Source organism: Natrix helvetica (genome assembly GCF_964273705.1).
Source record: "Natrix helvetica genome assembly, chromosome: 16".
In the NCBI taxonomy this organism is placed as follows: domain Eukaryota; kingdom Metazoa; phylum Chordata; class Lepidosauria; order Squamata; family Natricidae; genus Natrix; species Natrix helvetica.
The window spans coordinates 6,832,895-6,845,435 of NC_138563.1; the positions used below are offsets into that span (position 1 = coordinate 6,832,895).

The 12,541-nt window shown below is 44.8% G+C and overlaps 1 protein-coding gene across 2 annotated transcripts in view; it reads left to right on the forward strand.

Annotated features, from left to right (window-relative positions):
* The window catches only part of LOC309400151 (signal-induced proliferation-associated protein 1-like), a 53,210-nt gene that overhangs the window by 10,763 nt on the left and 29,906 nt on the right, over positions 1 to 12,541 (forward strand). For both annotated transcript variants that reach the window (XM_081968509.1, XM_081968510.1), the window contains exons 2-7: positions 448 to 1,659; positions 5,384 to 5,508; positions 6,480 to 6,668; positions 8,632 to 8,806; positions 9,723 to 9,826; positions 11,759 to 11,916. In XM_081968509.1, the coding sequence (XP_081824635.1) occupies positions 747 to 1,659; positions 5,384 to 5,508; positions 6,480 to 6,668; positions 8,632 to 8,806; positions 9,723 to 9,826; positions 11,759 to 11,916 (1,664 nt within the window). In that variant the 5' untranslated portion in view covers positions 448 to 746. The remainder of the gene's footprint in view (positions 1 to 447; positions 1,660 to 5,383; positions 5,509 to 6,479; positions 6,669 to 8,631; positions 8,807 to 9,722; positions 9,827 to 11,758; positions 11,917 to 12,541) is intronic.

The window sequence follows — 12,541 nt, forward strand, 5'->3', positions numbered from 1 at the left end:
AATGTCTATAATGTTTTTAATAATGTTAAATGTTGTTTAATAAGAAGAGCGGTTGGAGGTGTTAATACCACTTTCCGGTAAGCCTTGTTAAGATCACACTTAGAAAAAATTGCATCCAATTTTGGGCGCTGCGGTATGAAAAAAAAGAGGTCGAGACTCCGGAAAAAGTGTTCTTAAGTCAGTTAAGTTAGCTGAGCAGCTGCAGGGGTTCGCTTAACCAGTGTGGCAAGAGAGGTCATAAAGCGAAGCAGAAGTCACTTAACAAATGTCTCCCTTAGCAACAGAATCTTGGGCTCAATTGTGGTCGTAATGCCTATATGAGGCAAAAATTTAGCAATGTTTTAAATAATGTTAAATCTTGTTTAATCGTGTGCGTCACTTCAATGCAACGTGCACGGTTGCCCATAATCCACTTTTAACGCTTCATTGTCTCTTTTCTTGTCCAAGAAACATTTCCAAGATGACGCGGGATCGTTGCCCCTTCCCAGCCTTTGCGATGGCCATGGCTGCAGCATGCTGACCCACAGCGGCGGAGTGGAAGTGGGCCCCAGGAATTGCTCCTTTCCCCAACGGTTTGCAAGCGTCTCTCCATGGGGAGCGCACTGCCTCTCTCTGTCTACTTGACCACTGCTGGCTGTCTCGGAAGCCCTCGATTGGCTGGCGAGCCTGAGAGGCAGCGGGGCCTTTCCTCCAATCAGAGACAAGGGTGGGATCCGGAATCCTGAAGGGCACGCCGGCCAGGGGCGATGCAGTCGGACGATCTCTTCGTTCGCAAGATGCGACGCCACTCGAACCGTCCACCGCTCACCTCCTTCTCGTTCGACAATTTCCGGGCCACCAAGCCCCAGGCGTGCGAGGGCCCGCTCGTGGGCCACTGTGGCCCACCACTGAAGTCGCCACAGCGCAGCAGCCTCATGCATCGCAGCAACAGTGACGTGACCCTGAGCGAAGGGGAGCTGACAACCGCTGCAGGCACTCCCAGCTCCCCGTTACCGCTGGCCGCAGCATCCGGGACGGGATTCCAGCGAAATAGCAGCAGCCCCAGCATGCCCTCAAAGAGCATGGTGCCCCCTCGAGCCCGGGCACACAGCCACGAAGAGTCACGGGCGGGCAGTCCCACCGCACGTCGTTTCCGTGATCCCTTGGTCCTGCTGGGACTGGCAGCCTCGGATGTCTGGGAATCGAACGGGAGTGGCGCCCCGTCGGCGGAGACCAGCGTATCACTTCCCGCATCGGAAGTGGCCACGCCGGTGTGGGGCCGCCACTTGGCCCATTATGATGTTCAGAGTATCCTCTTTGAGCCGGGCGAGGGGGCCCGGGAAGCTGCGAGGCAGGGCAACGTCACCACGGGCGCCTCGGCGGCTTCGCAGTGCCGTACGGCGGACGTGACACCGATTCTGGAGGACGGGGCAGAAGAGGAGGAAGGAGGCACGCTGGTGCTCAGCTGTTCCGCCTTTCGGGTGGAAGCCGGAGGGGAGGTCGAACGGGGACTAGGCCAACACCGGGGGTTGCCGGCGGGCTTCCACTGTCCAAACATGGCCGTTTCAGTGCTGGAGGAACCTCGCGAAAGTTACGGACAGAGGAGTAGCCGAGTGATGCACACCATCGAATATGCCGATCTCGGAGCCTGTTACTACCGGAAGCATTTTTACGGCAAAGGTGAATGCAGGGTGGCAGGGAGAATGTGCCGAGGGTGGGGTGGGGGGGAGAGCAGAGGGGAAATTACCAACGAGCTGCTATTTCTCCTAAAATTGAAACACGGGTAGTCCTCCGCTTCCCGCCATTGATTTAGCGACCGTTCTAAGTTACAACGGTACCGGAAAAAGTGACTTAACGGGGCCTGTTCAGGCACTTGCGACCGTTGCAACATCCCCATGGTCTTGCGATCAGAATATAACTGCTTGGCAACTGCCATGTACTTATGACTGTTGTAGCTGGGGGTCACGTCCTCCGCCATTTTTAACTGACTTCCAATGAGCAAAGCTTTGCTCAGTCACAGAAATACTGACGTGGGTAAGGGTTGTACGTCGAGGACTACCCAGACTTAAAATATTGTAAGTCTATTTTTAAGTCTCTTTAAATATCTATTTTAAGATATTTTGATGTCTACGCCATATTTGGGGGCGTAGAAGAATTCCCTGGGTTAAAACTGTACCCCGTTTCCTTGAAAATAAGACTTCCCCGGGTAATACGCCCAATTGGACTTTGGAGCGCAGGCGCTAAAATAAGCCCTCCCCCGATAATAAGCCCTCCCCGAAAATATTGCAAAACAGCAGCAGCCATGAGGTCACCACGCTCACCACCTGCTGCACCCCAAAAATAATAAGACCTCCCCAAAAATAAGACCAAGCGCTTATTTTTGAGAAACTTCCTGATAGTGAGAACAATTAATCAGTGGAGCAGAAGTTGTGAATGCCCCAACACTGGAAGTCTTTAAGAAGATGTTGGATAGCCATTTGTCTGAAACGGTATAGGGTTTCCTGCCTAGGCAGGGGGTTGGACTAGAAGACCTCCAAGTTCCCTTCCAACTCTGCTATTGTATTTATTGTATTGTATTGTATTTTGGGGGGGTCAAAAGAAAATAAGACTTTGTCTTATTTTCAGAGAAACACAGTATCTATCTATCTATCTATCTATCTATCTATCTATCTATCTATCTATCTATCTATCTATCTATCTATCTATCTATCTATCATATATCTACCATCCATCCATCCATCCAACTAACTATCTATCTATCATATATCTCTATCATCTGTCTATTTACCGGTATCTATCTATCTATCTATCTATCTATCTATCTATCTATCTATCTATCTATCTATCTATCTTAATATCTATCTTAATATCTATCTATCTATCTATCTATCTATCATATATCTACCATCCATCCATCCATCCAACTATCTATCTTATATCTCTATCATCTGTCTATTTACCGCTATCTATCTATCTATCTATCTATCTATCTATCTATCTATCTATCTATCTATCTATCTATCTATCATATATCTACCATCCATCCAACTATCTATCTATCATATATCTCTATCATCTGTCTATTTACCGGTATCTATCTATCTATCTATCTATCTATCTATCTATCTATCTATCTATCTATCTATCTATCTATCTATCATCTATCTATCTATCTATCATCTATCTATCTATCTATCTATCATCTATCTCTATCTCTATCTCTTTCTATCTATCTCTATCTACCTATCTCTATCTAGATTTAGGATTAGATTTAATCTTCGAATGCAGAGTTATTTGGGACATCAAAGCCTTCTGCCCTAACTCGATTAGCCATTCTTCCCAGGATGGAGCCCTTTGATGTCTCTCTGGCTAAGAACTTCTGACTGCGTCCTTCCCTTGGTTTTAAAATAGAAGCTACAACTGTCCCTTATTCTGCCTCGGCTTGTTTCCCGTTCACATGACCACTTCGCTCCGAAACTCCCGTGGCTGACTCCGCATCCTCCCTGCGTTTGGGTTAAATGAACAACGTTCCTTTGAATATCATTGACGTCGGAGGTGGCATTCACTTCCCTTCCGGTTCGCAATTGCGACCAGGCGCCATGCCTTCCGCGCATTCCTTTTGGGCGGAAAAAAGGGTCTAAATGGGATGCCGTAGACCAGGGGTGTCCAAACTTGGGAACTTTAAGACTTGTGGACTTCAACTCCCAGAATTCCCCACCCAGCCAGAAGTCCACAAGTCTTAAAGTTCTCAACTTTGGACACCCCCGCCGTAGACCGTGAGCGGGTGGGCGACCCGAATTGGTAGAATACCACCTCTGATTGACGTGTCCTTTTTTTCCCCCACCCCAAATCGGTGAACTTTTGCAGCAAAGGAAGCAGGGTGGATTGGATTTAAATCAAGTCGATTTAAATCACAATTTAAATCCCGAGTAAAAAGGCTTGATTTCAATCAATTAGGTTGAAAACTGTAATTTTTAAAGAGCAGCTGTCCCGCAGCGGCTGTTCACCGGGAGTCCCGATATTGCAGAATATTTACAGCCTCACGCTCTGTTTCATACTGAATAAACTGAATTATTAATGTACCTTAAATAGAGAAACATCTTTCGCTCATGTCCTATTTGATTGTTGCTTGCAAAAGTGGGGTAAGATACAGGTGCCTCGGTCTATATACAAACGAAGGACCAATTGGGATCCCCCATATCAAAACAACTTACTTTATGTACAATGCAATACAATAGCAGAGTTGGAAGGGAACTTGGAGGTCTTCTAGTCCAACCCCCTGCCTAGGCAGGAAACCCTATACCGTTTCAGACAAATGGCTATCCAACATCTTCTTAAAGACTTCCATCGTTGGGGCATTCACAACTTCTGGAGGCAACTTCTGTTCCACCGATTAATTGTTCTAACGGTCAGGAAATTCCTCCTCAGTTCTAAGTTGCTTCTCTCCTTGATTAGTTTCCACCCATTGCTTCTTGTTCTGCCCTCAGGTGCCTTGGAAAATAGTTTGACTCTCTCTTTTTTGTGGCCACCCCTGAGATATTGGAAGACTGCTATCCTGTCTCCCCTGGTCCTTCTTTTCATCAAACTAGACATCCCCAGTTCCTGCAACCGTTCTTCATATGTTTTAGCCTCCAGTCCCCTAATCCTCTTTGTTGCTCTTCTCTGCACTCTTTCTAGAGTCTCCACATCTTTTCTACATCTTTTCTATGTGTGACCAGAACCGAAAAATAACATTTAACACAGCACAGTCCTTAAAACAAAATGTTTTGCTTGAGATCTGCATAGGTGGGACTGATTGGAGTAGATTGTAAGGGTGACCCCGAAATATAACTTTGCCATATTTTATCTATATCTTAAATTATTGTATTCTCTCCCAATTCCATTTCAAATGGTACTTTGTTCCAAAATCCATTTTCAATTGCATTTGATCAAATGTCGTTTCAAATTGCTCTTATCCAATTTGAGTAATAATTTTGTTTCTGGAGCTTTGCTGTTTGATATAACTTGGATAAAGTGGCCAAGATTGAAGAAAAAATGACCGGAGAAGCCAAGTTAAAAAAAAAAAAAGTTTATTGAAAGCTATCGGTGTCAGTAAAAGACCATATAGGCAACGTACATTTCATTATGACTTTATCTTTCCTTTTAGATATTTCGTGCTGGGAGATATCTCCACTTCCTGTGGTGCGGGGCCCATACTACAGTCATTACCATTTCCTCATTTCCTTTTCGTAAAACAAAACAAAAATATATCTATACCCTGTTTCCTCTTTCGATTATTTTTGGTGCAGGCCGACGTAAAAGAGGAAGGTTGGCACTAAAATACAGCTGCCCTTGTTCAAGGGTGCGTTTTCTCGCCTTCCTTCTGTGTGCCTAAAACATGAGTTCTTCCCGCTGTCTTCCCCAGAACATCAAAATTTCTTCGGGGTGGACGATCAGCTGGGCGCTGTGGCCATCTCCCTCCGCCGCGAAGAGAAGGAAGGAAGTGGCGGTCCCCAATACAACTACCGTCTGATCATACGCACCAGCCAGGTGGGCAGCGGTCCCGAGCACCAATGGAGGGCAGAGGTGTGGGTTGTGGGAAGGAGGTGGGAGATGCCCAGAGTCTCTCTTGAGCTGCTACCTTACAAATGGTTCAGGTGGTCCTCACCTTAACAACTGCTCGTTTAGTGAGCAAAGTTACAACACCACTCAAAAACAACAACCCAGCAGACTTATATACCGCTTCGGGGTCCATCTATTCCTCGCGTCGATATTTTTCAATGCTTTAAGATGGGTGAACTTCAACTCCCAGAATTCCCACAAGCAAAATAGCTATGGCAACAGCAAGTAGACTTATATACCGCTTCACAGTGCTGTTCTGACCGAGGCTTCCCAAGATCATCAAGCCCACTCCTCATCCCGATAAAACCCCTTTTACTTAGGTTAAAGGGAATTCCTCTACAGCAAAGTCCCAGCCAAGAGTCTTTCGAGAGATTTCACAACTACAGACCTTTATCAGGCTGGGAGAGCTGCCAGGCCGATATCTTCTAAACTCCATGCTGTAGCAGCAATTCCTTGGCAAGACGTCAGGAGCAGATCTTCACCCTAATGGATTGAACTCCTGCAAACTCCACTCCCCTTTCGCTCCTCTTTATTCGCTATGGGAGGGGCCATTCACCGTCCACCTGTGCCTTTACTCCCGAGTCAGCCCTTGTTCCTTAGCTGCTCCCTTCTCCTGGTACATGCGCACATCGGGAACAGGCTCCAGCTGTTCTTCTGCCCCATTGATCTCCGTCTCTGAAGGCAGCTGATAACTGTCGGACGGCCCTGGCCCCTTCTCCGCCTCCGACACAGAGCCCTCCTCAGAGCCTTCCCCAGACTCCAGGATTGGCCCAGGTTCCTCCCCAACCTCCTCACTCTCCGAATCTGCTGCCAGCATCAATATTTTTCAACTTCGGATGCTTTGCGACAGGTGAACTTTTCCCCCCTCCACCAATGACCTCTCGTTCTGTCCCTCCCAGCTGCGGACTCTCCGTGGATCCATTTTGGAGGATGCCCTGCCTCTCACCGCTCGCCATGCCTCTCCCCGGGGCGTCCCTCCCAAGAAGCTGCTGGAGCACATCATGCCAGAGCTCAGCCTGCCGTGTTTGCGTCTCGCTTCCAACTCGCCGAAAGTCCCCGAGACGTTGCTGAAGTTGGACGAGCAAGGGGTAGGTTGGATGGGGCGTTTTGGAAAAATTGGGCTGGGGCTATAATGCTGTCAGATACCTGGGCAGGTATTCCTCAAAGCGATGACCTTGTGACTCGTTTTTGGTTTTTTTAATAACTTTTATTGAATGTTTTAATCTTGAAAAACAGAAGGAAAAACACCACAAGAAAAAACAAAACACAAAACGTACATAACAATATAAAGTAATTATACAGCCTTCTGTATCGGCATTCATGTTTAGCCTTTATAGTTCTGATAAATAAATAAAGGGAGACTAGTATAGATCTATTTCAAGCTATTTAGCTCTCATCAGCTAGCCATACCCTTACTGGGATTTGAACCTGGGCTGTATTACGTATTAGGCAGGTGTCTTAGCCACTATATATATAGTTTTTATTAAGCATTTTAATCTTTAAAACCAGAAAGAAAAACATAACAAGAAAAAACAAAAAACACAAGACATATATAACAATATAAAGTAATTATACAGCCTTCTGTATCGGCATTCATGTTTAGCCTTTATAGTTCTCCATTCTGCATTGCCTTCCTATTGATTTTACCTTGTCTAATAATATAATAACAATAGTACTGATTTGATTGTTCCTATCACCATTATATTTACATTCTCTATCTTCTGTTTTGGCTTCTGTTTTCTAGCCACTTATAAATTTTATTCCATATTTTATAGAAATCCGATTCTTTTAGTTCTATTGTCACTTTGTCCATCTCTGTCCATTTGAGTACTTTTCTAATTATTGTTTCGTCTGCGGATGTATTGATTTTTTCCCCAATTTTGTGCGAAAGCAATCCTGTCTGCAGGGAGTATGTGTATGATTGTGTATTGAGATTGTCTATCCATTTTTTGATCTAATAATCCTAATAAGAATGCTTCTGGTTTCAGTTCTATTTTTCGCACCGTAATTCCTTCCAAGCATTTCCGAATTTTGCACTAGTATTTCCTTGGGATGAGGCACGTTCCACCACATATGGTAGAATGTCCCAGACTTGTGGCTACATTGCCAACATTTGGGGGATAAATTTGGGTACATTTTGGCCAATCTCTCTGGAGGCAAATGCCATGTATAAAACTCTCGTCAATAGGGTAACCAATGTCGCCAACTCCAATTTAGTTTTATAGTTTAGTTTATAGTTTTATCGGATTTATATGCCGCCCTTCTCCCAAAGGACTCAGTTTACAAGATTTTTTGTTTTCGTGGCGGCCATTAAGTGATACAACGGTTTGCTTTTTGTGCGCTGGTTTTTTTTGGGGGGGGGAACATCATAAAGTGTGATCGTATGATTGCGAAACACTGCTAATGTCAATTTAGCCTAGTGGTTAAGGCATTATGCTCGAAAGCAGGAGACTGTGAGTTCTAGTCCTGTTTTAGGCATGAAAACTGGAGAAGGTGAATTCTAGTCCCAACTCGGGCGTGAAAACAGTAGGTGACTGTGCCAATCACCAGGAGACAGGGAGTTCTAGTCCCTCTCCTTTGGGACAGCGCCTCAAATACTGGAAGACTGTTGTTATATCACCCCTGATTCCTCTTCTCACTAGACTAGCTGTACCCAAATCCTGCAACCATGGACCTTGGAGGTCTTCTAGTCCAACCCTCTGCTCAGGCAGGAGACCTTATACCATTGTGGACAAATAGCTGTCCAGTCTCTTCTTGAAAACCTCCAGTGATGGAGCACTCACAACTTCTGGTGGCAAGCAGTTCCACGGGTTAATTGTTCTAACTATCAGGAAATTGGAGCACAGAATAGTTGGAAGGGACTTTGGAGGTCCTCTAGCCCAACCCACAACCTCTAGTGGCAAGCCGTTCCACTGATTAATTGCTCTCAATGTTAGAAAGCTTCTCCTTAAATCCAGGTGGTTTCTTTCCTTGGATTAGTTTCCATCCGTTGCTTCTTGCCTTGCCAGCCATCCGTTTCATTTTTTGCTTTCGTTTCTTCGATTCTTGCAGCTTAGTTTCCAGCGCAAAGTCGGGATCCTGTATTGCCGGGAAAAACAAGGGTCGGAGGAAGACATGTATAACAACGAGAAGGCTGGGCCCACCTTTGAAGAGTTCCTGAACCTCTTGGGGGAGCGAGTCCGCCTACTCGGCTTCGACAAATACCGTGCGCAACTGGACAACAAGAGTAAGTGTTGGGTATGATCAGCTGCTGTAAGTGTATGTACACACAAATCCACATTGACACCAACTCGGGCCCAGGGTTATGCACAGTCAAATCCCTCAGCTGGGCCCGCCTACCCGCCTTGCGTTTTACGGACCTATACCATCTCCGCTGAGTCGCTCGGCGAGTTGATTGTCGCGCTTCCGCTGTTTTCCTGCCCAGGAGTAATTGCTTTGGGGCATGTCCACCACATATGATAGTATGAGCCAGAGGCTTGCTTACATTTAGCCGATCTAACTTGAAACGTTTTTGCCAGTATTCTCGGTGCAAAGTACCATCGATAAAACATTCTACACAAATTTTCCTTATGGGCAGTCGACATTGTCAATTTAATAGTTCCATCCCACAATTGCTGCCATTTATCTAAGGGTAGCTCGGGGGCTAAGACGCTGAGCTTGTCGATCAGAAAGGTTGGCAGTTGGGCGGTTCGAATCCCTAGCACCGCGTAACGGAGTGAGCTCCCGTGACTTGTCCCAGCTTCTGCCAACCTAGCTGTTCGAAAGCACGTAAAAAAATGCAAGTAGAAAAATAGGAGCCACCTTTGGTGGGAAGGGAACGGCGTTCCGTGCGCCTTCAGTGTTGAGTCATGCCGGCCACATGACCACGGAGACGTCTTCGGACAGCGCTGGCTCTTTGGCTTTGAAACGGAGATGAGCAGCGCCCCCTAGAGTCGGGAACGACTAGCACAGATGTGCAAGCGGAACCTTTACCTTTATGTTTATTGTAGACTCAAAAATTTCTAGCCCAAGAATTGACTGAATCTTCCACGCTGCAATCTGAAAGATGGTTCCTCCGATTCTTTCTGCCTGTCACGGTTTTCTTTAAAGCAGGCTGTCTTTAAAGTTACCAAAACAATCTTTCCCTTGCCCCTTCGTTGCAGACGACTCCACGGGGACCCACTCCCTGTATACCACGTATCAGGACTATGAGATTATGTTCCATGTCTCCACCATGTTGCCCTACACGCCAAATAACCGCCAACAGGTGAGTGAAATTGCAGAAGAGAAAGCAGAAAAAGCGAGTTGCCGATCTGAGATGCCAGGCGAGGGGGGAATGCTTCCTCAGATAATCTGGGATTGTCTGGTGAAAATATCAAACTGTTGTGAGGCAGATCAGGGACGTTCAAAAGTATGGGTAGTCCTCGACTTATGACCACAAAATGGAGCCTGACCTCTCTGTTGCTAAGCGAGAGAGTTGTTAAGTGAGTTTTGCTCCACTTTACACTTCTCTGGCCACAGTGAACCGCTGCGGTTGTTAAGTTAGTCACACGGTTGTTAAGGGAATCTGGCTTCCCTGTGGATTTTGCTGGCCGGAAGGTCGCAAAAGGGGACACAACAATCGTCGTAATTATGAGTCAGTTGCCAAACGTCTGAATTTTGATCACCTGACTGGATACTGCAGTGTTGCAAGTGCCAAACACGCTCGTAAATAAATCACTTTTTTCAGTGCTGTTGTAACAGTGAATCATCACTAAAGAAATGGTTGTTTAAGTTGAGGACTGCCTGTATTACAGGGTCTGTGTGACTGGTGTCCATAGAATAGAAATACAAAATAAGTGGAAATAGAAATCGAGTAGAGATAGAATGGAATAAAATGAAAATAGAGATAGAATAAAATAGAACAGAATAGTGAGTAAAATTAGAATAGAATAAAATAGAATGGAATGAGATAGAACAGAATATTGAGTAAAATTGGAATAGAATAGAATAAGAATTAGAATTAGAAAGAATAAAAATCGAGTAGAGTGGGATGGAATGGAATAGAATAGAATATTGAGTAACATTAGAATAGAATAAGAGTAGAGTAGAATAGAATAGAATAAGAATTATTAGAATTAGAAAGAATAAAAATAGAATAGAATGGAATGGAATAGAATATTGAGTAAAATTAGAATAGAATAAGAGTAGAGTAGAATAGAATAAGAATTATTAGAATTAGAATTAGAAGGAATAAAAATCGAGTAGAGTGGGATGGAATGGAATGGAATAGAATAGAATATTGAGTAAAATTAGAATAGAATAGAATAGAATAGAATAGAATATTGAGTAAAATTAGAATAGAATAGGAGTCGAATGGAATAGAATAGAATAAGAATTATTAGAATTAGAAGGAATAAAAATAGAATAGAGTGGGATGGAATGGAATAGAATAGAATAGAATATTGAGTAAAATTAGAATAGTAGAGTAGAATAGAATAACAATTATTAGAATTTGAAAGAATAAAAATAGAATAGAGTGGGATGGAATGGAATAGAATATTGAGTAAAATTAGAATAGAATAGGAGTAGAATAAAATAGAATAACAATTATTAGAATTAGAATAAAAATAGAATAGAGTGGGATGGAATGGAATAGAATAGAATATTGAGTAAAATTAGAATAGGAGTAGAGTAGAATAGAATGGAATGGAATTATAGAACAGAATAGGAATTCTTTATTGTCCAAGTGTGATTGGCTACACACAAAGAATTTGTCCATTCGTTAGGGCACGCCAGGCATTGCCCTGTCAGCTGACGATGGCCAGCTGACTTCGGCGTTCGTTTGAGGCTGGTTTTTGCCCTCCAGAGGCTTCCTTGAAAAACCAACCCTATGAACAAACCAGAAGTTAGTCAACAGACTTCCGGTTTGCTGGTAGGGCCGTTTTTCGCCCTCCGGAGCCTTCAGGAGGCTTCCCTGGGCAAAAAACGGCCCTACAAGCAAACCGAAAGTCACCGTTCCCGAACTTCCGGGTTCCCTGTAGGGCCATTTTTCGCCATCTGGAAGCTTCAGGGAAGCTCCTGAAGCCCCCAGGCGGGGTGGGGGAGCACGCCCATGCGCGCTAGGGTCACACGCATAGCACGGGAGCCCGAAACAGGTTAGCCATCACTGCCGTAAGCGGTTTGACATCCTCTCTCCCTTTTTCTTCTTTCCTTCCAGCTGTTGAGGAAACGACACATTGGCAACGACATTGTCACCATCATCTTCCAAGAACCGGGAGCTCTCCCCTTCACCCCTCGCTTGGTTCGTTCCCAGTTCCAGCACGTTTTCATTGTGGTCAGAGTACACCATTCCTCCTCGGATCATACCACCTACAGGTGAGGATGGGGGTGTGGGAGGGGGGGGAAGCGCTGACAAAGCCGTCCTGTTTTCAAAGTACTTCTGAAACGGTATAGGGTTTCCTGCCTAGGCAGGGGGTTGGACTAGAAGACCTCCAAGGTCCCTTCCAACTCTATTATTGTATTGTATTGTATTGTATTGTTTATAGTGTGATTTTTTCCTGGATTGCCCTGACTTCGAAAGAATTTTAATTGTGGTCTAATCACCCAAAGATCACTTGCAAACCGAAGATTGGATTGGATTGGATTAGATTAACAGAGTTGGAAGAGACCTTGTAGGTCATCTAGTCCAACCCCCCGCCCAAGCAGGCTTCGGTTTGAGTTGATTTTCACACTTGGGTAGACACACAGCAATGTTTCATGCAACTAACTCATGCGGAAATTCTTGGCAGTTCAAATCTTGGCATAGCCATTCGTCTGTCTTGACGTTTAAATAACATCAGCTGGAGATAAATTTACCCCAACCTCCCTCACTTCATCGTGCTAAAATTCACTTTCACATCTGCTTTTTAAAAAAAAAAAAATCTGCGCATAACTGGCAGGGTGTAAACACAGGAACTGGAATAGATCATGACCTTTCCATAACTCTTGTACACTTCTCTGA